The following is a 27,236-nucleotide window of genomic DNA, read 5'->3' as shown; positions in this document are numbered from 1 at the left end:
AAAGTTTTTCATACTTACTTACTAACACCCTGTATATTATACATAATTAAATGCATTGTTTAACAAAAATATTGTTAGAAAAAAACAGAAAATATTTTTTGAACTAACTACAGAACTACAGACCAGTCACTGATCTTATTTTAATGTGCTCAGTATGTTGAAATGGCGCTTTTTCCTATAAAATACCAATAATTCGCACACTCATCCTAACTTCGTACAAACCTTAACAATCTTCTTTGATCACCTAGAATCAGCGGGAGCTGCGAAATTATAAATTGCATCAAAAACTTTTTTCTGTACATCTTTAATCATACTCTTCATTTTTTCGGTGTATGGGTCAAAAGTTAAAACTCTCTTTTTCCTTCTGTATATTCCTTCCTTCCTCTCGATGGCACAATCGAATAGTTCTTTATTTAAGGGAATATCTATAAATTCTATGACAGATCGTAAGGTATGCTCCACGTTATCTACCAATTGCTCATAGAAGATTACGTGAGTAGGCCCTGTGAAGTTATACAGCCAATCCAGATTCATGGTTTGCCATCCACGTAGTTTTTCGGTTACAAATTGTTGCCAATCTAAAAGAAGGTTTTAAAAATGGAAAATTAATATTAATTAAGTTTATTTAGATGACCAACTTAAAAATTATAACCTCATACACTCCTCCATTTATGAAATCGCTTCTTGCATACTAAGATTAAGATTCTAAAATTCCTAAAAAGAAATCACGAAATAAAAATTAATCCAATGTAAATAATTGAATCCAACAAAAAAATTTTCTAAATTTTCTAAAAAAAAATCACTAAATAAAAATTAATGTTATATAAATAATTTAATTCAACAGATACAAAAACGGAAGCTAACAAAAACAGAAGTAAATAAATTGATGTTGTGGAACGTAAAATCCATCGAATGATAATAATATATGGCCCTTGCAGAGACAGCGTGACAAATGAATGGATGCGCAGACACAGTAACGAGTTAGAGTTTGTCTTCGGAAAGGAAAATCTAGTCAAATATAAAAAGGTGGAAGGATATATCGAAGATCTTCAACTCCTTATAGATCGAGTGATTAGAGAATGCTCCAATAACGGACTTAACATAAATACAACAAAGACAAAGTTACTTGTGGTTAGTAAACAAGACGTCGGCCCTATGCAACTAATTGTCAGTGATGAACCAATAACAAAAGTTAACCATTTTAAATACCTAGGATGTTGGATAAACGAGACACTAAATCCGGATGAAGAAATTAAAACTCGTATAGAAATTGCAAGAGGAGCATTTATGAAATTTAGATCTATTCCAAGCAACTCTAAGCTGAACTTACAACTAAGAATCAAGTTCCTAAAATATTATGTGTATCCTGTATTACTATATGGATATGAGACCTGGATCATGAAGGTTAACATGAAGAACAAATTAGAAGCCTTTGAGATGTGGTCGTATCGTAGAATGCTCAGAATATCTTGGGTTCAACGCATTTCAAACAGAGAAGTCTTAAACAGAGTAGGTCAAGGCGAAGATGATTTAACCAAGATGAAAAAAAAAAGAGAAAACTTGAATATCTGGGGCATATAATGAGAGGTAGCAGATACAGGATGCTGCACTTAATACTCAATGGAAAGATCGACGGAAAAAGAGGAATTGGTCGGAAGAAATATTCATGGTTTCGAAACCTTCGTCAATGGACTGGCTTATTAGCAGATCAATTGTTACATACCGCACAAGATCGAGAACGATATCGGCAAATTGTTATGGAAGCTACCCACGCCTAAAAATTTGGGCAAGGTACTTAAAGAAGAAGAAGGAAGGATGCAGTCAGAGAATATCTATAGAAAATGGGAGTGAGACAATGGAAAACAGTGGCACAGGACCGAAAAACATGGAAGGCGATCGTAAACGCGGCAAAGACTCACGAATAGTTGTAACATTATTGATGATGATAAGATAAGAAAACGAGCAAGAAAATCTGCTCAACTTTTAACCCAAGTTATCATTTTAATTCTTTTTTGGCCAATAAACCTTTCCACCAAATTTGGCAATGCCAAAAATTTCAAATTTTAGTCTAACACAATCTCTAATATTTAACCTTTATATAGTAACAAAATAGAATATACAAAGTTTTTAACTCATCTGAGCTTCAGTTCTTCACTCGTAAGAAAAACTCTACATCCACGTCCGATTACTCTTCGATCCACCAGGCATAAAAACTCTCCAACTCCTTACATAATTCAACGTCTCACCAGAATCATACAGCTCGAAGTCTTTGCCTGTCACAAAAACCCCAACATAGATGGGGTCTTCGAGTTTTCAGTGGACCATTGTCTTTAGCTCCACAACTCGAATAAAAACTCCTTTAATTATACTGCACTTGAGCTAATCGTTTATTGGTCTTAAATTAGACATTAATCCCTACTCAAGCCGAAATCGACATGACATCTAATTCGTGGTGAATCCAAAAAATGGACTAACCTAGAGATATTTCACTCACATATAAATTACTACTATCCTCCTGTACATTCTTGTACTTCTCCTCCAACCTTTGTGTTGGAAGCTCCCGTTATAATTATTACATCCTGCGTTTGAATGGTCATTTATTCATCACCATCATTCAGTTTTCTGCATCCAAAATTTAACGTAAGCATCCCCTAATTTCTTCCAGTTCTATCGGTCTTGCAATCAATCTTCCTGCAATCAATTCCCAGCAACCCTTTTGACATGGTATGTCTATCGTGTAGGTGGTTTACCTCTACTTCTTCAGTCTACTCGTTGTCTCCACACTGTAGTTTTTTGGGTTCACCTCCCGTCCTTCGATCTGACCACATAGCCCTCCCAATTTCACTTCAGCCATGCTATTATCTCTATATCTTTGATGCCTGTCCTTCTGATTTCCTCGTTTTTAATCCTGTCTCTGAGAGTCAGTCCAAGTAGTGACCGTTCTATTCTTCTTTGGGTCACTCTAAGTTTGGTTGCTGTGGCCTGGGTTAACGGTAGTGTTTCGGCGCCGTAATTCGTGACTGGAAGCACACATTGATCGAACGTCTTTTTTTTCAAATAATTTGGCATATTGTTCTTGAATATATCTGATAGAGCTACATATGCGGCCCATTCTAAGTTGATTCTTCTTTGCAGCTCGGAACTTTGATTGTTACTGGCAACTTGGATTTCGTGCCCTAAATATTTATATTATTTGTGAACCAAAGTTCTTTCGTTGCAGTTGACTTTTGGATTTTCGCTTGATACTAGGTTTATCAAGTATCTATTTTTATTTTTCAAAAAAAGAAAATTACGAAATAAATCTACAACTGTCATCGTCTAAACAAACAAAAAATTAAATAAAACATTTAAAAAATCAGAAGATCTAAATTAAGTTACTTTATGATATTTTTTCCTTAATTAGTTCACTCGCACAAATCACAGAAATTATAACGTCCACCAAGTTAGTAGAACAAAGTCAGCAGAACACAGTTATTCTTATACCATAATTAAGTGTAAATAAAATAAAATGTTCCAAGAAAAAATTTATTGCTCTTTTTTTAAGTTATCGCATGTTCTGCTAACTTGATAATCAAGCTAGCAGAACAGTAGTTAAAAAATTTGATAAATCATTTATAATTGAATGCCAAAGTATTCTCTGAATTAAATGCAAATTTAATATTCCAAGAAAAAATTTTGGCCTTTTTTTTAAGTTATCGCATGTTCTGCTTACTCGATAATCAAGCTAGCAGAACAGTAGTTCAAAAATTGATGAATCATTTATAATTGAATGCCACCGTATTATCTGAATTAAAAGAAAATTTAATGTTCCAAGAAAAAATTTATTGCTCTTTTTTTTTAAGATACCGCATGTTCTACTACTAAAATCTACTATATTTTCTACCAGATTCTAAAATCTACTAGATTTAAAATTTTCCTACTAAATCACAAGAAATTCTACTAAATCTAGTAGAAAATCTACTAAATTGGCAACCCTGAATGGCACAAAAACTTCTATTTTGCAGTGAAGGAGAATGGCTCTATAGTTTCTAATCGCATCTACTTTTGGTAGTAATTATTGGTAAAATTCCCACGTTTTGTTAACTTCTTAATTAAATTAATTGTTGGAACACTTCATTTGTATTTAATTCAGAGAATACTGTGGTATTCAATTATTTGATATTTTATCAATCATATTTGAACTACTGTTCAATGTTAAAGTTGAACTACTGCTAGCTTGGAATCAAGTTGGCGGAACAGGCGATAACTTAAAAAAAAGAGCAATAAATTTTTTCTTGGAACATTAAATTTGCATTTAATTCAGAGAATACTCTAGTATTCAATTTATTTTTTTAATTTGATACCAAAAAATTGATAAATTATCTACAATTGAATACCAGTATTCTCTGAATTAAACGCAAATTTAATGTTCCAAGAAAAAAATTTATTGCTCTTTTTTTAAATTATCTCATGTTCCGCCAACTTGATTTCAAGCTAGCAGTAGTTCAACTTTAACATTGAACAGTAGTTCAATAATTATTGGTAAAATACCAAATAATTGAATACCAAAGTATTATCTCAATTAAGTGCAAATGAAATGTTCCAACAATTAATTTAATTAAGAAGTTAATAAACCGTGGGAATTTTACCAATAATTACTACCAAAAGCAGATGCGATTAGAAACTCTAGAGTCATTCTCCTTCACTGCACAATAGAAGTTTATGTACCATATTCAGGGTTGCCAATTTAGTAGATTTTCTATTAGATTTAGTAGAATTTCTTGTGATTTAGTGGGAAAATTTTAAATCTAGTAGCTTTTGGAATCTGGTAGAAAATATAGTGGATTTTAGTAGTAGAACATGCGATAGCTTAAAAAAAAGAGCAATAAATTTTTTCTTGGAACATTAAATTTGTATTTAATTCAGAGCTTCTGTTAGCTTGATTATCAAGTTAGCAGAACATGCGATAACTTAAAAAAAAAGAGCAATAAATTTTTTCTTGGAACATTAAATTTGCATTTAATTCAGAGAATACTTTGGCATTCATTTATAGATGATTTATCAAATTTTTGAACTACTGTTCAGCTAGCTTGATTATCAAGTTAGCAAAATATTCGATAACTAAAAAAAAGAGCAATAAATTTTTTCTTGCAACATTAAATTTGCATTTTATTTACACTTAATTGTGGTATAAGAATTAGCGATGTAACGAATATTCGTATTCGCATTCGCATTCGCGAATATCCGCATCTTTTTGCATATTCGCATTCGCGTTCGCATTCGCAAAATTTGTGCGAATGTTTTGCGAATATGAATATCAGGGAAAAAATAATTTGAAAATAACGTTAGACTAATAAAATCAAAATCTATTCTCTCTCATCTTTATTTATTAAAAAAAGGTAACCTAACCTCGTATAATCAGATTGTCAGGCTTCACGTTGTTTTATTATTTGGTATATTGTAATAAAGCTTAAGATTAATATTGATTTACACTAAATATCAATTAACTTCTCATTATAAATTTAGAAAACATTTAAAAATAGAAACAAATTTAAAAAACTGAACATTCGCATTCGCATCCGCATTCGCGAATGTCGTTATTAGATATTCGTATTCGCGAATGTTTAAAAAACGACATTCGTTACATCACTAATAAGAATAACTGTGTTCTGCTGACTTTGTTCTGCTAACTTGATGGACGTGAAATTATATGAAGCTTTTCGTGCTGCTGCTTAGCATTAAACAGCTTGTCGTCGCAAATTACTTTATATAGTAGTACCAGCAATCTAATAGACTCAATAATATCCAGCTCAGCGAAGTGCAATTTTTCGAGGTGTGAAATTACATAAACAAGGGATCATTTCATAAAATAGGTAGATTAATTATTTATGTAATTCCACACTTCCAACAATGTCATTCCGCTGAGCTGAATACTAATGAGTCTTAAATAAAGGGTACTATAATATTGCCATAAAATTATACTTACATCGTCCCCTCATCCTTTTGTATCTATCCGGAGCAGCGAAACCAATATGTCCGCCGCTCTGTCTATTAAATTCCGCTTGAATAGCAGAAGCTGGAGTTCTGACCAGCAAAATGGCCTTGGAAAACTGACTTCTGGCGGATGGTCCCCACTCATGTGTTTTAACTACCAATACGGAACTGTTATATACACTCTCGGCTGGAAATCCATTTTTTAAAAGGCCATAATCTTTATAGACCGATCCTGTGTGGTATCCTGCAAAACAGAAATATAAATACAGTGGAACCCCGATAAGTCGGCCCCCGATAACCCGGAAGTCCGGCTAACCCGGACCGATTTTCATCAGACAAAAATTTAACAAATAAACAATTTAACAATTTTATCAAATAAAAATGTATGTAGGCCAAATAATATTTGAGAGATAATCTGTATTTGTGTAATTTGAACACATAAGTACAATAGTAAAAATGATTCATGCACACGGCGGCAGCCAGAGCGACCGTCTCAGCTTATCGGAAAGAACAGACACCTGTCTGTATTCCTTTTTCTTTATTTATGTCAAACTGTCTTAGCATTGTTTAAAAAAGACGTGACTATTTAAAAATTCTTTTTTAAAACAATGGTCTTGTCTTTTCTTAAATAACAACATTGTTCCTTGTGACCGTATTGTGTGTAGTACAGCCTATTAATCACTTCCGTTCTGTAATGTAATCGTGCTTCAGATTGTGTTTGCTTTGTCTACGTAATGGTAACAAAACGTAAAAATGTTGTAGTGACAATGGAAAAGAAACTAGAAACATTAGGTAGGATTGATAAAGGCGAATCTTTAAAATAAATTTATTGCAGCATCATAATATGATATTATGCTACCATAGGTCTGGATCCCGCGTATGAAAAAAAAGTTGATTAATAGCAAGCTAAAAATTTATTAATAGCTTAAGGGTGTCTAGTCGGATAAACTTTGATATATGAGAACACTGGAACAGGGGCAGTTTTAATTGTGGAACAGGTCAAAAATTTGGAACGGCCAGAACACGAAAATGGCACATTTGTTTTGTCCGACAGAACAGACATAAACTCTCCGAACAGAGATTAAACTCTCATGCAAAAATCAGACTGCTATTTATCACCTGTCATAATTCCTGTCATTTGACATATTCTACATGTTCCACTCATTAAAACGCCAATTTGGTGATAAATAGCAGTCTGATTTTTGCATGAGAGTTTAATCTCTGTTCGGAGAGTTTAAGTCTGTTCTGTCGGAAAAAATACATGTGCCGTTTTCGTGGTCTGACCGTTCCAAATTTTTAACCTGTTTCACAGTTAAAACTTCCCCTGTTCCAGTGTTCCCATATATTAATGTTTGTCCGACTAGACACCCTTAAGCTAATAACAAATTTTCAGCTTGCTATTTATCAATTTTTTTTTGTACGCAGGATCCAGACCTACCATATTATGGTGTCGGTACATCTCTACAGTATGACTGAGTTTTTTACCAAGAAATGAACAAAACTCTACACTCTATACAACTATACGTAATTTAGATGTGTACTGTGCATATGTGTTTCATGTTTTTGTAATTATAATGGAGGTTATTTATTAATTTTTACTATATTCTCCGGCTAACCCGGATTTTCGATAACCCGGATCGGCCGCGGTCCCGATTAATCCGAGTTATCGAGGTTCCACTGTAACTAATTACACCAAAAATGATACAGGCTAGTACATCACGAGATCTATAAGATCGATAAGATCGTATAAGATATGGCTTCCAGAGAACAAAGAATGATCATTTTCGGAATGTCAAAAAGAAACAGATAATTATTTTAACCTATAATTATTTTAAAACGTTGGCTACCACGTCATATTAGTACAGGGTTCCATTGGACCATGATATATTTTTTTCAATTATCTCTAAATTACTTAATTGAACTAGTAAACAAAATTTTTGGCAAAAAATATTAGTAGGTACCTACGCATGTGTCTTCAGTATGTGTGCCGAAAGTACACATGCAGCGCAGAGCTTGGAAAATATCTCTATCTGTCACTCATCATCTCATTTTCTTGGCCTTATCCCTATGCAGGGTCGGCTTCCCTAATTGCATTTCTCCACATTTCACCACATTTGTGGTATCGCTATCATTTTTAAGTTATTTGAACAAAAAGCATTTTTTCAAAATGAAAATTTTTAAAAATTTTACTTTAAAACCAAATTATTTCAAAAATTTCACTTTGAATCGATGAAACTTACAGATCATATAAACACAACGTAAGTAAAATAACTTGTGAAGCGGTAACTACTAATTTCATTTAAGTTGCTAATTGTGAGGGGTGATCTTCCTGATTTTTTTTGCCAAAACAAAAGGGACCATCTTTATTTTGAGCGTAGCTTGCTTATATTTGATGCTAGAAATTTTTTTATAAAAACAGAAACAAAGGTTTTTTTAAACAATTTAAAAAAGTTGTAATGTGTTTTCCCCAAAAATGCTTCATTATTTGGATGTTTCACATTGAATCATTCTATTTGGAATTTTTCGAATATGAACCTATTTTTCATTAGCTATAACTCTGCTTGTGCTAGGTATAGAGACCTAATATTTACACAGTTTTTTTCACTTTTTTATCGGCTCTAGTTTTGCTAAGAATATTATTTTCGACAAAATGCTTACGTTTTGAGTTATTTGCGAAAAATCGTCTAAAAACGTGGTTATTTTGTTGAAAAATGAACATATTCACTTGCAAATATCTCAAAAAGTATTGATTTGGTGAAAAAACTCTATAGAACAAAAGTTGCTTAAAATTAGTCAGTTTATCCACTTCGAGACTTATCTTGGACATATATTTTTTCACCCTCGAGATGGGGTGAAAGTAACCCCCAGGGCAAAAGCACACATCGACACCATATCACTTTTTTTCTTTGACATGTTAGCTATGCGTATGCCAAATTTTATGTCAATCCAAGCGGTTTTTTTAAATTTACAGCAAAAACCGTGAAAGAATGTACTATAATCATTGAGTTGTAATTTATGATAACTAGTTGTGTTTAAATAAATTTCTTCATTAACAAAAAAATTCGATAAATATTTTGTACCAAAACTTTTAGGACATACGTTATATCTTGACTAATTTAAAATTAACCAACAATATCTAAAAACAAAACGAATACAAAATCAAATCAAGTTGGTCAAAAGAACATCCGTTTAGTTTAATTAGTATACCCACTGACTGAAAAGGACTCTAGAGAACATCCTCAGACTGTGTGCAAACAAGCTCATCAAATTAAAATACCTAAAGGAAAGTTTCCTACGCTCCATAAATACATTTCACCCTATTTATACTCTAAAAAGCTAAACCTTTATCAAAATTAAAATAAAAAAAGTAATCAACGTCGGAAACATTGAACCAGTCTAGTTATGTTAAAAGTTTAGAAATAGGTTTTTAATGCGTTATACATACTATGTTTGTTTAATAAGTTTTGCGGTTCGATAAGAAAAACGCAATTTTATGATTTAAAATACACTTTATTATTCAATATTAGTCTCCCTGAACATCAATACGCTTGTTCCAACGAGATTCCAATTTATAAATTCCATCCCTGCAGGGAGAATCTGGAAAGGCTGCAAAATACGCTTCTACAGCTGTTCTGTAGGTACTCATCGTTTGATGAAAAACGCTTTTTACGCATAATTTTTATTTTTTAGGTATCAACAGGTTAAGGCTTTGGCGACAGGGCGATTTTTTACGGCGCCGTAAGAGCCGTAAAAAAAAGCGCGAAAATGGGTCCCACAGTCCCACGCTTAGAATAGTAGATGGCTAGACTGAGCTGTAAATAGTGATGAGCGAGACTGGTCTTGGTCTTGCGGTCTTGGTCTTGGTCTTGCAGCAAGACCAAGACCAAGATCGCCTTTTGGTTGCAAGACCAAGACCAAGACCAAGCTTGCAAGAACAAGACCAAGACCAAGACCGAACCTTGCAAGACCACGCAAGACCAAGACCAACCTGCAAGACTCTGGCACTTTTTTGAGAAAAATTGTTTTTTTTTATTTAACTTTATTTTTTAGTTCAATAATATATACTGACATTGTAAGAAACCTTAAACAATATCGAATTTTTAAAATACATAATATTTTGGTTATATTTTTAAGTCGTTTTAATTAAGTCAAACGGTTTGCATTTTCTCAACCTTCAAAGTGTCCAGAAGGCAAGTTTTCAAACGGCGACAGTTCAAGAACAATTGAAATTACTTGTAAGACAAAAAAAATGTAATTATAGATAGGGTAATCCATTTAAAAAAAATGCAATTAAAAACGGTTTTTATGTACCTACCAGTAGTTTTCGATTTTTTGTCTAATAAAAATACTGACACTTATTTCAATTCTTTTCGCATAATCGAGGAAAAGTGTAGGTCGTTAAATTTAAAATTAATACAAAAAATATCATAATAAATTTTGAAAAGGGATTCACAATGCTGTGAAAGCATTGTGGCCTGAATAAAAAATAACTGGTTGTCGATTGTAATGTGTCAAGCTTGGTATCGCAAAATCCAAAGCTTAGGTTAAGTTTCTGAATATAATGACAAAAATTCCGATACTGGGAAATTTTTAAAATTATTTTTTGGGTTAATTTTTTACAATCAACGAAAGTTGTAAGTTGAATTATTTGTGAAAATCCCCGATGACAAACGCGTAAAGAAGTTTACTGATTTCATAGTTGAAAACTATTTGGAAGAATCTAGGTTTTCCCCAGAAAGGGCCAGTACTACAAATAGTATGTGCCGCACTTGAAATACATGCGCATCATTTCAGTGTGTTTTAAATTCTAGTTTTTACTATCCACATCCGAATATTTTCAACTTTTTAAATGTCATAATGGGTATTCAATCCAAAAATATGTGAAAATAAAAAGTGCGAATAACTCGTGTTACGAGAGCAATGTAGTTTAAATAAAACTAAAGAACTGCAAGATAACAAATTACAGAATTAAGCGTTTATAACTCCCCATTAGGTATAGTTATTATGTTATAGTATTAGGTCTATAAATAGGTATGGTAAATATGAACGTATTTACTAAAAAGTCTGTTTTAGTTAGTTTATAAAAAAAGTTAATTAAAAAATGATTAAATAGAGTAAAAATATTTGACTTTTGTGTTTTCTTAAAAAAAATTAATTTATGTTCTTAAATTTGACCCTCGTAGGTAGGATAAATACTACAGTGTTCGAGTGAAAGGAGCAGATCATTATCTGTTAACAACTATAAACCTTTTATCCCTTTTCGTAAAATCCGTGAATTGATCATCATGTAGAAATCTACAATTAAGTTGAAAATGTTACCACAATGGCATGCTACAGTAGAGCCATCTCTAGGATCAGAAACAAATTAATTAAGGGTTCATATCAACCTTAAGAAGCTCTTTTTCTTTAACATTTTATTAAAATACAGGGGCAATAAACAATAATCCAGACTCAAGACGTAGTCTGGAGTCTGAAGGCAGGCGGCAGGTATCGACAGCATGCAAAACACAACGTGACACAACCGAAGGCCGGCAATTGCAACAAGGGTTGTAAATGCAGGTTTTTCCTACTGATAAACATTACCATTATAAAACTATACTCTAATCTCTCTATATAGAGAGAAATAATTAGGTCATTAGGTGAATGTATAATGTTAAAATTGGTATCCGTTTGAAACTACATTCTACATTCGGTTAAAATTTTAAAGCAAATAATATAGTTTCATTCTTCACATCTTTATTTATTTCAATGTACATTTTATTTGAAATTGTTTGGTTCAAATTATTACTACCAAAAAAGCAAGACCAGCAAGACTCTTGCAGCAAGACCAAGACCAAGAACAAGACCGGCTAGTGTAAGACCAAGACTGCCTTTTAGCTGCAAGACCAAGACCAAGACCAAGCTTGCAAGAACAAGACCAAGACCAAGACTAGCCTGGTCTTGGTCTTGTTTTGCTCATCACTAGCTGTAAAATATCGCGCAGCAACATCGAACCGGCCCATCTTTGGCGTCGTGTCACAAACAAAGGGACGAATTCATTTTATGTGATTTTATTGGCCGTCGCGTAGTGCGTGGTCAGACAAGAGTGTTTGACTGCGAGTTACATTTTCGTTAAAAAATTAACTAAACCCATTTCGCCAGAATTATTTTGTTTTCAAATTTTAAAATTTTACTTATACATAATTATCAGTAATCTTAAAGGAATATTCATGAAATTATTTTACTTTTTGAATTATAACCAGTCCTATAAACAGGACTCTGGGCGTTATAGATATCATGATATTGAAAGTATGTATGAATGAGTTTATTACAGTTACAAGAACTAAAATTTTTATTTACATCAATTCCTGTTTTCAATGTCCACACGATGTTAGTGGTTTGGCTTTACAATTTTCTCCTTGGCATGGTCTCTGCTTTTCACGTTTTCCATTGAGTGTCTTATCCCATCAAATCGTACGTCCATAAAATTTTTTAATAATAATAATAACGTTTTCAGTTTTTGAAAATACTGAACACGATGACCCCTATTTGGCGCCTAGACTAAAACTCTGTATTTACATCTCGCGACACACGCCGTCATTTACATCCACTTGTGGCCATGCTTTCTACAGCGTTTACTGCCGCGTAATTTTACGTCGCTTACTGCTCTTACGGCGCCGTAAGAAATCGCCCGTGTGGCCAAAGCCTTAGGAAACACATAGAAGTCGCTACTAGTCAAATCTGATTATTACTGTGGAGGTTCCAATAATTCGAACTTTAATTCATGGACTTTAGCCATAAGTAAAATGCTCCTATGACAGGGTGAATTATCCTGATGAAAAAGGATTATTTTTTTTGCAAACCGGGTCTTTTTTCACAAGTTTTTTCCTTTAGCTGATCTAAAAGGTTATAATAACATCCAGAATTTATTTCTGGACACGAACTCGTTTCGGAGCCAAAAAAAACAGTTTCTACCACTCTTTGGCCTCTTGTTTTGGTTTAGGATCATGGTGATAGACCAAGTTTCATCCATTGTGATGAATCGACAAAATATTGTTAGAAAAGGATTCAAAACGAGAATCAACTATTGTAATGACAAGGGAGGTAACTTACTTACCAACAAAGAGGATATCCTGTTACGATGGGTAGATAGTAAATAAATAAATAGCACTTTCGAGAGTTCCTGGAAGGAGAACCTACTAACAATATAGAGCTGGAATACCGAAATGACGAAATCGTGGAACCCCCTCGGTAGAAGAAGTGAAAATATCTATAGAAACACTAAGAAACACACTCCATAGTAGTGTACACTGTATACGTAACATTTTGTTATGCGTACTTTAATAGCTAATATTAAATCTTTGCTACACAGGTATTGTCAGGTTTTAGGTATTGTCAACTTTTATTTTCAATTTCTTTTTTATCTGTCAGATGGTAAAGTGATGCACACCGAAATATGTTTTTAAATCGCGGAGTAATTTACAAAAGAAAATAGGAACAGCTGTTAACCGTTTCTCACTACGCTCAAGCGCGTTGGCACGAACTTGCTATAAAACGAGTCGAGGGTAGGGATGTAGGGAGATAGTGTTAAATAGCCCTAGCTTTGACTGGACTTGCAGCAGGTTCGCGCCAGCACGCTTGAACGTAGTGAACAACGGTCAACAGCTGTTTTTCTTTTCTTTTATAAATTACTCCGCGATTCAAAAAGATATTCCGTGTGCATCATTTTAAAATTTTAAAGACAAAAAAGAAATTGAAAATAAAAGTTGACAGTACTTTAAACGCGTTTTCCTTAAAACTCCTTTTTTCATAGGCCATTGTAACTCAAAAACTACTTGACCGACCCACCTGGAATTTTGTATTTATTTTTTTGTTAGACATTCCTTGAGGTAGAGCTGTCAAGATATTTTTGCTGTATGCTTATTTTTTGTTTAACAATAATAAACATGTTAATTTTCACCCTTTTTACAAAAAAAATCCGTTGGTTTGACTTCTGAGTGGTATCAAAAAGTCAAAATTAGATAAAACTAAAAAAGCTTAACAGCGTTACCTCGAGAAACTCATAAGCTAATAAAATATTTTTAAATTTTTTGTTTGCCATAATTCAGTGATGAGTTCAGTGCTGAAAAGACAATCTAAATTAAGACTGTACATGTCAATTATTCGCCCAGTTGTTACATATGGGAGTGAAACATGGACTCTACATCAGCGAGAAATAAATAAATTGCTGATATTTGAAAGGAAAGTCCTCAGAATGATATTTGGTCCTCAAAGAGATAAATTGACAGGAGAGTGGACAGGGCCGCCGCTACCATGTGTGCTAAGTGTGCATCGCACACGGGCGGCCAACAATAGGGGCGGCCAAAAGGAGGCCACTGATGATAATACTTTTTTTAAAACGAAAATAAATTCAAATAATTAAATAGTAATGATTCAGAGAATTCTGTAAACTATTATTATTATTACCTGATAATACGATAATACTAAAATGCGTTTCATTTATCATTTACAGTTCTTTTTTCATCCTAATCTAAACAAAAATATCAGAAAATATTATTTATTGTATGCACTGCCCTTTTACAAGTATTGGGACCGTGCAAGTTCGGCAAAGCGATACCTATTTCTACGCTCTGCAACTTTATTCGCACTTTTAATTATATTGGCCAATTATATTAGTCCTGGGTAGGTACTGGATAATTGTCAAGGCCATAGTCCAAAAAAATAATAAGAAGAAAAAATAAGATTCAGGTTAGGTTATTAAAACGTAAACAATTGTATGTAGTAAATTAAAGTAGTTATTAAAATGCAGTACTGCAAGCAAAATACAATTAATTAAATTTACCTTTCTATAATAATTGCATATCATATCAATATTGGGGAGCAACATATATTTTTTCTTTTTCAATGACAGTAGATATGAAATGTACGTCAATTTGACAATTTCAATGGACAATATGAATTATTTAAAAAAGTTGCAATACTTCTCCGCTATTAGCGCACGATCGTTTCTCAATTTCCTTCCAAGTACTTGCACACCGCGAATAGTCATAAAACAGTTCCGGGAATACTTTTTCATTCAGAGCAGCTGCCGGCTTTCGGACTTTTAGATATATTTCTCGTCCCCGTGTGGAGGCGAGCCGCTCAAGTTGAATACATCCACAGCTTCTCCTGCTCATCGTAAAAGGCAACAAATTGGAGCAGCTGTCCGCTCTCCTCTAGCCAAGCTCCTAACCTGTCCCTGTGTGATAGTTAATACTCCCAACTATTATGCGACACCCACCCCTACCCATCATAGGTAAACGTCCCGATATCCAAACCTATACCCGAGGAGAAAGCCTCTGAAACCAGTGGAGAAAAACCACTGAAAACAAACGGATATGCATAGAGATGACGGCTATGTATCATTCTAATATACCGCCACCCCAACCTCAAGGTGTAACACCATCATGCCGAAGGGGTGATAGCCCAAAGGTAACATAGTTTGTTACAAAGCGATGCCTAAGGGAGATGGCGAACCCGAGTGGAAAATAGCCTTTCAGGGGCAAGGGCGCACTGCCCCACTGAACCGATCAGCACGACCCAACTCGTGGGAAGAAAAATGGGACAAAAAAAGAAAAACAATAAAGGCGGAAGAGAGAGCAGCGGGGGCGAAAGAGAAAACAAAAGCGGGAGGGAAAAAGGAAGGGACGAAACTCGAGGGGAGAAAAGCTGGAGGCGAGAAGTGGAAGAAAAGGAATAAATCGGATCTAGAACCAGTGCAATCAAAAGCAATGGAAAAGACAGAGAATATAAGAGGGAAGGAAGAGAGAAACATCAAACCAAGAGAAAGGAAGAAAGAAAGTGAACAGGAAGAGAAAAAGAGGGAGAAGAGAACAGACAGGCAGACATTTCATTTAATAAAAATAGTAGGTGAAAATAGTTTCTATCCTTGTGGAATCGGTACTCACCGGAAGGACAGCAGATGTTCAGATACAATTAGCGTCTCTTTGGAAAGACAAAGAAGTCGACTTTTCAAAGTAACAAGACATTTACTTAACACATTACCTCTGTACATTTCTTTAAATACTAGTAAGGTACATTTTTCTGAAGTGTTGAAATTGGAAGAGGGCGGCAAATATTTAAGTTGCACACGGGCGGCCAACACCTTAGCGGCGGCCCTGAGAGTGGAGATGTCGCAATTCTGAATTGGTGACTCTATATGGTACTGAAAACATCGTCAGACATATAAAAGCTAATCGGATAAGATGGGCAGGTCATGTAGTAAGATCAGAGGAAGACAAAGTGCTAAAGACAGTGTTCTTCGAGAGACCAGACGGTAGAAGATCAGTGGGCCGTCCCAGAAAAAGATGGAAGGATGATGTTGAAACCGATCTATCTAGGATTGGGGTACAACAATGGCAAATCGAAGCGCAAGATCGCAGACGATGGAGGGCCATAGTGGATGCGGCGAAGACTCACCCCGAGTTGTAAGGCCAGTCAAGAAGAAGAAGTGATCAGTTCTGATGTCCACCGCAAAATCCATTATATTTTGAGGTGTCTTTTAAAAATTTGCCACCGTTGGCTTATTTTTCAGTATTTTCCCTTAAATTTTTTCTTGAGTAATCTGTTAATTGTACTGAATATGCCTATTTAATTTAAAAATAAAATAATTCTACCATACTTTCAAAAAAATGTTTTTGGAATATTAATTTCAGCCCTTTCGGCCCCCATTACGGATAGCTATTTTGATAGGCAACCCATGCTAGAAATATTTGTCTATGTATGAAATTTAATAAAAAAAAAATGTTTTATCCGGCAAGCAGATGGGTAAATTTTGACCTCCTATTCGAATCTTAGACTATAAGCCTGCCTGATCTCTTAGTCGTTAGGTTTCTCTCTCCATTCTAATAAATATTATTTTCATGAATAACTCGCATGGACAGATTTTCTATTCCTGAAGTAAATCTATCCTCAGCCTGTATCAAAAAGGAGTATCTACCAGCTACCTTACTAACTATTCGAACTTACGACTTATAGGGTGTTTCATTAATAATTGGAAAGATTTTAACTGTAGATTCCTTAGCTCAAAATAGTAAGGTTTAACCCCAATCACCTAGTCCGAAAATGAGTCCTAAGGGAGCTAGAGCTCTTTAAAGATGGCGTCTTGTAATTAGTTTTTTTAAATACTTCCAGAACGCTTCTATTTCGAAAAACTAAAACTGATACGCCCATTTATTTTTCAGAGATTAATTGATTTCATAAATTGTGAATTTGTAGTATCGTTCATAGTGGTAGGGGAGCAAAGTATGCTAAATGTGCAGTCACTCGAGCGTTATGGGGACCTATTGCGTTGTGAAGAGTAGGTCCTAAAACCAAAAAAAGTTAAGTAAAATTTTCCATTTTAGTGGGCGCTTGCCATTTTTTAATTTAATTTTCCATTTCCAATAATCGTTTTTTCCGATTATAACGCCATCTATCCATAATTAGAAAAAATGTTTCGAATAAAAGTTACTTATTTTTACGTAAGGAATCCAAATCTGCAATAAAAAATGGGGGCTTCTATTTAAGATTTTAAAGTGACCCCCACCCCACCTCCTTGGGGGGTCGTGTTTGGTGCCATTCGATAGATTTTTTAAAAGTGTCAAATAAGTGTATGTTACAGTTTTTCGATCTGATGTTCATTTCGCGAAATATCGCGGGATTCGTATTTAAAATATTAAATTTACCCCCAACCCCTCTCCGAGGAAAGTCGTATTTGGTAGTATTCGATAGATTTTTAAAATATATTGAGCACATATTTTTTAGTTTTTTGATCTGTCATTTATTTCGCGAACTATTCGCTTTTATCTTGTGAAAATTTGGGACTCGCCCATTTCCTTACGCCCGGCTCAAATCGTCAGATTTTTGAAATATACACTCTTTTGCATGTACTTAACTTACCTTATCTTAATCTGACAATTTGGAGTATTTTTAAGGATAGATTTTTTTTCGGGCCCCCCTTAACGAACTCCCCTGTGTTAAGAGCCAATATATGGTAGAGGTACATCTGCAGGGTACCAGGTTTCTCCCATATGCTAATCTGACGCGCTCGAGTAACTGCAAAAATTCCCGCTTGGGCTCCCCTACCATAGGCGTCAGGTTTGGATGTGGCAAGGGTTATTTTATCGCATAACTTTTTTGTTTTCAACTTTTAAGCATTTATGATACTGGATTATTAAATTTTGAGGTATTATAGTACTAAAAGATACTCTTTTTTGAGTCGATAGAATACACCGTTTTCTAGAAAAATCAATTTGAAAATTTTTCTTTTGAATTTGAAAAAAATTTCCAAGAAAAAAACTATTTAGAAAAACGAAAATTGGTACGTTTATTTATCTTCCAGAGAAAATCAATTTCGAATCTCTGGTACCGGTCAAATGCGTCCGTTTTGGGTAGGTCAACGGTTATTTTATTGCATTATTTTTTTGTTGTTCTGAAGCTATTTTATTGTGGCATTTTTATAATTAAGTATTTTCTATGGGAAATAAGCCACAATTTCACTAAAAAATGAATTTATTAACGTTTCGAAGCCCAAATCGGGTTTCGTTGTCAAAATACAAAATACTATTAAAATAAACAAAAATGTTGTTGTTAAGTAAAAAAATTCTTCTAATAATTTATTTAATCTGACTCATTTATATTGGCAATTCAGACGTATATTATACATTTTAAAGTAGAAGACTTTAAAATGATATCGCCAATATTTATGAGTTGCGTTCCTGGGACGACTTTACTAAAAGATAGTTCATTCTATTACATGAAATCAATCCCAACTCAAGAATATCCGTCGCAAAAAGTCATAGCATGTGATCTGTCTTTAAAAAGACAACCAAATGCAACGATGACAGTAAAATTCTCGCGTTAGAGATTCCATAGTAAATCACGAGGGAAAACCAGGAAAAAACCTCGTGATACTATCCCGACATCGTAAGTATTTGGTCTTACATTTAATTTACCTTCAAGAAACTAATACCAAATTCTGACTTTAATATGTTTAAATTATAAATAATATTACTAATACATAGATATACAATAAGTAATACTAAAATATAAAATTTGTACTAACTCGATATATTATTGACTTACTAATCGTGGTATTTTCTTTCTATTGACTTCCTCTTTCAGTATGGGTAACCACATCCTACTGCATTCTACCGAGGAATTTGCGACACAATTGGTTTCATTTAGCATAATTAGAGCCGCTTCTTTGATTTTTCTCTTTTTACTATCTGATTCTTTCCGGACTATACTTGAATCTCTCCACTGAACTCTATGTTCATTATCCCATGCGTGTTGACATATTTGAGATCTATCAAATTCTCTATTTTTAATATAAGACTGATGTTCACTTATTCTAACGTTTAATGGTCTTGATGTTTCACCTAAATAAAATTGTTCGCATTCACAAGGTATTTTATAAATGCAATTCTTTGTTCTTTCTTGTTCATTGTTAGGTTTAGTTTTAGATAGAATAGATCTCAATGTGTTTGTTGTTTTGAATGTTGTTGAAATGTTGAAATGGGATAATGAACATAGAGTTCAGTGGAGAGATTCAAGTATAGTCCTGAAACAATCAGATAGTAAAAAGAGAAAAATCAAAGAAGCGGCTCTAATTATGCTAAATGAAACCAATTGTGTCGCAAATTCCTCGGTAGAATGCAGTAGGATGTGGTTACCCATACTGAAAGAGGAAGTCAATAGAAAAAAAATACCACGATTAGTAAGTCAATAATATATCGAGTTAGTACAAATTTTATATTTTAGTATTACTTATTGTATATCTATGTATTAGTAATATTATTTATAATTTAAACATATTAAAGTCAGAATTTGGTATTAGTTTTTTGAAGGTAAATTAAATGTAAGACCAAATACTTACGATGTCGGGATAGTATCACGAGGTTTTTTCCTGGTTTTTCCCTCGTGATTTACTAGGGAATCTCTAACGCGAGAATTTTACTGTCATCGTTGCATTTGGTTGTCTTTTTAAAGACAGATCACATGCTATGATTTTTTTGTGACGGTTATTCTTGAGTTGGGATTGATTTCATGTAATCGAATGAACTATCTTTTAGTAAAGTCGTCCCAGGAACGCAACTCATAAATATTGGCGATATCATTTTAAAGTCTTCTACTTTAAAATGTATAAATATACGTCTGTATTGCCAATATAAATGAGTCAGATTAAATAAATTATTAGAAGAATTTTTTTACTTAGCAACAACATTTTTGTTTATTTTAATAGTATTTTGTATTTTGACAACGAAACCCGATTTGGGCTTCGAAACGTTAATAAATTCATTTTTTAGTAAAATTGTGGCTTATTTCCCATAGAAAATACTTAATTATTTTTTGTATCTTTAATATTTAAGCATTTTTGACACTAAATAATTTAATTATGATGTATTCTAGTACTAAAGTTACTCTGGCTTTAATTCGGTAAAATACACCGTTTTTTTTTTTGAAAATTATTTTCAAATTTTTCTCAAATTCAAAAAACGAAAATTTTATTTCAAACTTTTTTTTCTAGAAGACGGTGTATTCTACCAACTTAAAGCAACAGTACCCTTTAATAAAAGAATAACTCGCAATTTAATAACCCATGTCAAAAATTCTTCAAAGTTAAAGACAAAAACATAAAGTAGCCCTTGCCTTCACAAAAGGGACGCCTATGACTGGTACTGAAAATTCGAAATTTATGGAATCGATTAATCTCTGGAAGTTAAATAGGCGTATAGTTCAAAAAATAAGGAAAAAAATATCCGGTTGGTGACACAACCCTCTCCAGGTCGAAACCAAATTTTTTGAGTAGTATGGTCATCTATAATAATAATCTATATGTTTCCTGCAGCCGATTTTGATGATATACATAGTTGTAAACAAATGAAGATCAAAAAACGGTAAATTTTCGCTTTTTTCGTCTATTACCAAAAAGTAAAGCATTTTAAACAAATTTGAGAGTAAGAAACTCATGAACCGTATAAAAAACTTCAATATGGCGTTCGCTGAATATGTCTATCCTTATTGGTTGCTTAGAAAATTGCAAAATAAATCATAAATTTTGAGTTTTTACAAATATTCATATATACAGTGCGGTGGAATAAGTGTTACCCCTCCCTGTTAACTTGTTTATTTTAAGAATATAAGCAAAACGCTCGGACAGGTATAGTTTTTAAACTTACCATAGTATATTAAAGCATCAACGTTTCGAACTTTACGCGATCCCTCTTCAGGTGACATGCATAACTTTGATTTTTTTAAATCGTAAAGTACATCATGTGACACTTTATTTAACAGCTTTTGAAATACTGATTTCAAAAATGTATAATACTTTAATCCTTTTTGAGATCGTAGGCGCAAAATTTCGGTCGAACTCTTTTTAAACGCATTTATTTTTTTCGAATTTTGAGAAAACTAATAAGTATTTTTGAAAAATTTAAACGCAGAATGAAAGATTAGATTATTATTACCGAGGGCTGACAGTCCCTTAGAATAAACAAAATGTTTCTTTTGAATGATATATTTGAAATTAAAAATCACACTAAATTTTCTCTTTTTTCACCACTGTAACTTATTAAAATAAACATTATAGGAGTTCTTAGGGCCTTTGGACCATCGAGAATACTGTAATATTTCATTCTGCGTTTAAATTTTTCAAAAATATTTATTAGTCTTTTCAGGATTCGAAAAAAATGATGCATTTAGAAAGAATTCGACCGAAATTTTGCGCCTACGCTCTCAAACAGGATTAAAGTATTACACATTTTTGAAATCAGTATTTTAAGAGCTTTTAAATGAGGAGTCACATGATGTACGTTCCCATTTAAAAAAATCAAAGTTATGGCTGTTACCTGAAGAGGAATCGCGTAAAGTTCGAAACGTTGATGCTATAATATACTATGGTTAGTTTAAAAATCGATTTGTCCGAGCGTTTTGTTTATATTCTTAAAATAAATAAGGTAAGAGGGGGGGGGCAACACTTATTCCACCGCACTGTATATACACCGGTATTTTAGGCGCTAACGCCCTTTCGGTAGGGATCTATGGAGGAGTATCACCGAGCCGCAAGCCCTTATCCCTTGCCGTACTGCTCCCTCATAGGCTGGTCAGACGCCCGCATATTCCAGCCCGCATATTCATAACTCATATAAAAAATTAACTAAGAACCTTCTTATTACACGGAATGCTGAGACTTCTGGTGCTTAAATCATACCATAAATTTCAAAGCAATTGGTCAAATAGTTTAAAAGTGATTTACTTTGTTTATCCCAAATTAATTTTTTTGCAACACTATAAGTCAGAAAATGATGAAGTTGCAGTAATACTTTGGATAGTTTATGAAAGAGAAAGATTTACACTATTATTTTAATTAAAAAAATTACACAATATAATTCTAAATATTGCAAAATTATTTTGCAAGAACATGTGAATTAAAAAAGCGGGGGGCTAACTTGGTCCGTAATTGTCCTAGGACAATTGTTTTTCTTTCTAAATGTGTATAAAAATTCAGTCTTTTTAAATATGAAAAAGTAATTTTTCTACGGGTAACGATTAAAAAGTTATTCTAATTGTTTATAAGTAAGCATAAATCGACATGTTTTGCAAAATAATTTTACACTGTTTAAAATTACTTTTTGTCATTTTTTTTTAATTAAGTTAATAGTACGAATGTTCTACTTTCATAAACTGTCCGAAGGATTATTTTAACCTCATAATTTTCTGACTTATAGTGTTGCAAAATAAATGAATTTGGGATAAACAAATTAAATAAGTTTTTCTACAACCGTGTTAAAAATGCAATTTTTAGCACGCCATACGAGCGTTAAAAATGCTACTTTAAGGCGCTAGTGCTTTAAAAATTTTATGGCACTGCAGTTCGTATTGACCGTATAGGCAATTTTTATGTAATGTCAAAAAATATAAAAATGGAATGTCAGTCAAGTTCATGTAAAAGTTTTTGTAGATATTGTCCTGTAATTACGTTTTTAGAAAAAATATTGTATGATATGCGTGTTAAAAAGTACATTTTTAAGGCACTCATGTGAATTGCAGAACTCGCTTCGATAATTCTGCAAACTTTCACGTGCGTGCCTTAAACGTGTACTTTTAACACTTATATCATAATTAACTATTAAACTATTTGACCAATTGCTTTTAAATTTAAAATATAATTTAAGCACAAGAAGTCTCAGCATTCCGTGTAATAAGAAGGTTCTAACTTAATTTTTACATAAGTTATGAACATTTATAAAATTTCAAAATTTATGATTTATTTTGCAATTTTTTAAGCAACAAAGAAGGATAGACATATGTAGCGAACGCCATATTAAAGCTTTTCATATGGTTTATCAGCTTCTTACTCTCAAATTTGTTTGAAATGCTTCATTTTTTAATAATAGACGAAAAGAGCGAAAATTTAGCGTTTTTTGATCTTCATTTGTTTATAACTATGTATATCATCAAAATCGGCTGCAGGAAACATATAGGCTATTAATATAGATGTCCATTGTCCATACTACTCAAAAAATTTGGTTTCGGCCTGGAGGGAGATGTGTCACGAGAAAAAATTCTCTGGACTAGTACCAGTTTTTGGTTTGAAAGTTTTAGCGTTTTGGGAGTATTTAAAAAGGCGTCATCTTCAAAGAGCTCTAGCTCCCTTAGGAAGCATTTTCGGACTAGGCGATTTGGGTTACAGCTTAATATTTTGAGCCCAGGAATCTACAGTTAAAATATTTTCAATTACTAATGAAACTCCCTGTCTATAGCATCTTTACTTCATACAGATTGTGATACCTATCAAAATTATTTATACATATAGGACCCATAGCACCTATTCCAGATTATCCTTACCTGTAGCTTGTTGCAACAAGTATCTTAACCATGTGTTGCCGCTTCCAGGAAATGAGGCCAAAGCAATAGCTTTTCCAGGGTGCTTTAGATAGCTCAGTTCTGAACACCAATTTATTTTTGACCTCCGCAAATTAGGTCGAAATCCTGGAAGACCATATTCAAAGCTCTTAGATTTTGAAAGGTATCTGCTGTTGATATTTGAGCCACCCTAAAACAATGGTTTTTGATTCTAAAACCTTTATACAAAGGAGCAGTTTTTTGAAGTCACTATTTGGAGAATAAAATTTGGATAGTAATGGAATAGTTAATTATATAATTAGGTATTTTATTTGGTAAATTAAATTCATTTGACGTTTCGACTTCCACTTCAGAAATCGTTATCAAAATATAAAGCATTAATAAAATTTTGTTTTTGTGGCTTGGTAAAAAAATCTTCTAACTCTATTATTATCACTAAATGTCTATACTGATCATTGTTTCGGTAATGGCTTTCCAATCTTTGACATAGTTATTGCATTTTTTTCGTATTGTTAAAGACACTCCCCATTTTGCTCTTTGGTCTTTATTTACTAATGAACATATTCCTTTATAATTTTACTTCCTTGACCATTTTTCTTTATTTTAGTAAGTACAGGTATGACAATTTTCCATTGTTTAAGTTCCGTAGAAGGTTCTTGGTATTTATTGCTTTTACGCTCTGAACATTCCAACATCTTTTGTCCATTTTTCATCCAGATTTTTGTCCATTTTTCGTGATTTTTCCACCCATGGAAAAATCCATGATTTTTCCTCCATTTTGTATCATTGTCCTTTTTCGCTGTTAAGTTCGTTTCCACTTGTTTTTGTTCAGTATCCAACGCTTTCTATTGGAATTTTCAGCTTATATATTTATTTTCCAGATGCCGAGGAGCTAACCCGATGATCTAACCCTCCTCCTTTCTCAACCGGGCTTTGTATAATTTTGATAATTTTTTTAAGGGGAACGGAACAAAATGCAAAATTTTGACGCATGTCAAAATTTTCAATGTGTTTTAAATGTATTCATTTTTTTTCAAATTTTGAGAAAACTAATAAATATTTTAAAAAAATTTAAACTCAGAATGAAAGATTACATTATTACCAAGTGCGGAAAGTCCCTAAAAACTTCTATACTGTTTATTTAAATAAGTTCTTCTTCTTCTACTGGGCACTACAGGCCAAATTGAGCCTTGGCCTCCTTTATTTTTTGCCTGCACCCTTGCCTGTCTGTGGCTGCTCTTCTCCATACATGGACTCCTAAAAAAGCTTGTGCGTCGCTGTATTTTAAATAAGTTACGGGGGTGAAAATAAAAGAGAAAATTTAGTGTGTTTTTAATTGCAAATATTTTTTTCAAAAGAAACTTTTTATTTAATCCAAGATACTTTCGGCCCTCGGTAATAAACTAATCTTTCATTCTCCGTTTAAATTTTTTAAAAATATTTATTGGTTTTCTCTGGATTCGAAAAAAATTAATACATTTAAAACGCATTGGAAATTTTGATACGCGTCAAAATTTTGCATTTTGCTCCGTTCCCCTTAATGTCACACAAAACGTTTGTGACAGCACGTTCAGATTAGAAAGCCTTCCTTCATTCCATTGCATTTCTAAAACCAATTTGAGTTTAAGAAAATGTCGACGACAGTTTTTAAGTGATAAATTTATTACTAAAACCAAAGGAAAAAATACAAACTATCTGCAGGATGTACATAAGCCATCTAAGTATATCAATTTAAGATCTAACTCATAAATATTGTACAAAGAAAAAATGTTCACTTCTTGTAGATAGTTACTTGAAAATATCTCAATTCCGAAGTACTTACTATATTTATGAAAATCAAATTTCATTTGTGTATTCCCATATATTAATATATTAGAAGAACTTTTCTCAAAACAAATCAATGCTTTTTTATGGATATTAATTTAAATCCAGCCATTTTTCAATCATTTATACTTCATAAATGGCCACATTATCAGTTTCACTATACAGATGGATCCAAACTACAAAACAAAGTAGGATGTGCAATAATCAATATTCAAAATGGATTTTGGACATAAATAGTAACGAACCCTATAGCTGCATAATATTTACAGACAGTAAGTGTGTTGTTGACAAACTAACAAAAGCACATAAGTCCCATAAATTAAATCATATAGAACTGGAAATTATGACTTTTTATAATAAAATTGCAAATTTAGGAAAAAACATCACTATATTATGGATAAAGGGACACGCGGGCATTAGAGGTAACGAAATAATAGACAGGCTAGCCAAATTCGCTCTAGAAATAGGCGAAGAACCTCCCTTGAACTAACTACCCATTTCGGATATTGATATTATTCGTAAACGACATAAAAAAAACTGGCAAACGTATTATCGAAACACGAGAACTGGAAATAATTACAAACAAATGCAGCCTGAAATTCCCATAAAAAATGGGATCATTCTGAATCAAATCGCCATTTCATAAGTCATAATCACGCTCTTACCCCCCTTCATATGTACAGTTTGGGTCTCACAGAGTCACCTAATTGTGAGTGTGGAAAAGAAGGTGATCTACTACATATTCTCCTCGAATGTTCCCATCAATCAGTAAATATAAACAAATTTTATGATAATCTTAATATTTAAAAGTTCCACTTCTCGTCTACCTGAACAATTTGATTTTTTCTGAAGGTATTAATACATTAAAAATAATTTTCGAACATATCAAAAACTGTAAATTTAAGTAATTGTTGTATATTATAATTTAAAAAAAAAAAGAAAAAAAAAAGAGAAAAAAAGCAAAAAAAGAAAGAGGAAAAAAGCAAAAAAAAAAGAGAAAAAACTAAGAAGATGTAAACCTCTGAGATGTTGAATAGGCTTTATGTCTTAGCGTAGTAAAAAAACAATTAATAAAAAATAATACTAAAAAAACAAATTAAAAATATAATCAAATAAATAAAATACAAAAAAATAAATATTTACAACCAAAATAGTGTATTATTTAGATAATAATTATTATTGTAGTATGTTAGTTTGTTATGTATTTAGAGTTAGAAATACAGAAAAGCTCCTCTGATTGAAAAAAAAATGAGTTTCCCAAAATTGTTTTTCTAAGAATTACAATAAATGTAGTTTAGAGTTAATTTGAAATAATCGCCCTAGTTTTTTATAGAGCATTAAAAAGCTTTCATTTTTAAATCAATACATTTTGCTTACTCAGTAATATTTTTAGAGCAAATACGGTATTTTAAAACATTCAACATACATTCTCCTACCTATAAAGGTATTTTTTTTAAATACTCATATAATGTTTTCAGCTGACTATCCATAAATCTTGCATAATTTTGCATACCCTAAATTTACTCGCAAAATTCATGTTGGCGGTTGAATCAATATTTTCCTGCTCTAATTGA

General features: G+C 32.7%; 1 protein-coding gene across 1 annotated transcript; it reads right to left on the bottom strand.

The window, feature by feature from the left end:
- On the bottom strand, positions 1-27,199 carry LOC114329415 (WSCD family member CG9164). The gene is made up of 4 exons (XM_050657036.1): positions 27,176-27,199; positions 23,821-24,028; positions 5,966-6,217; positions 1-578 (listed from the first exon to the last, which is right to left on the bottom strand). Exons 1-4 carry the CDS (start codon positions 27,197-27,199, stop codon positions 241-243), a joined length of 822 nt encoding a protein of 273 aa, XP_050512993.1. The 3' UTR covers positions 1-240.
- Positions 27,200-27,236: the final 37 nt, after the last annotated feature.

This window comes from Diabrotica virgifera, chromosome 7, assembly GCF_917563875.1.
Source record: "Diabrotica virgifera virgifera chromosome 7, PGI_DIABVI_V3a".
Lineage (NCBI taxonomy): Eukaryota > Metazoa > Arthropoda > Insecta > Coleoptera > Chrysomelidae > Diabrotica > Diabrotica virgifera.
The sequence above is the reverse complement of the archived record's forward strand: the minus strand, read 5'-3'. Positions and strand labels throughout refer to the sequence as shown.

Coding starts and splice junctions, on each gene's coding strand:
- LOC114329415 (XM_050657036.1), bottom strand. CDS start 27,199: ATGAATTTTGCGAGTAAATTTAGG. Junction 24,029..27,175: donor ATTTTGCGAGTAAATTTAGG/GTATGCAAAATT, acceptor CCATTGTTTTAG/GGTGGCTCAAATATCAACAG. Junction 579..5,965: donor CAAAAGGATGAGGGGACGAT/GTAAGTATAATT, acceptor ACCTTCTTTTAG/ATTGGCAACAATTTGTAACC.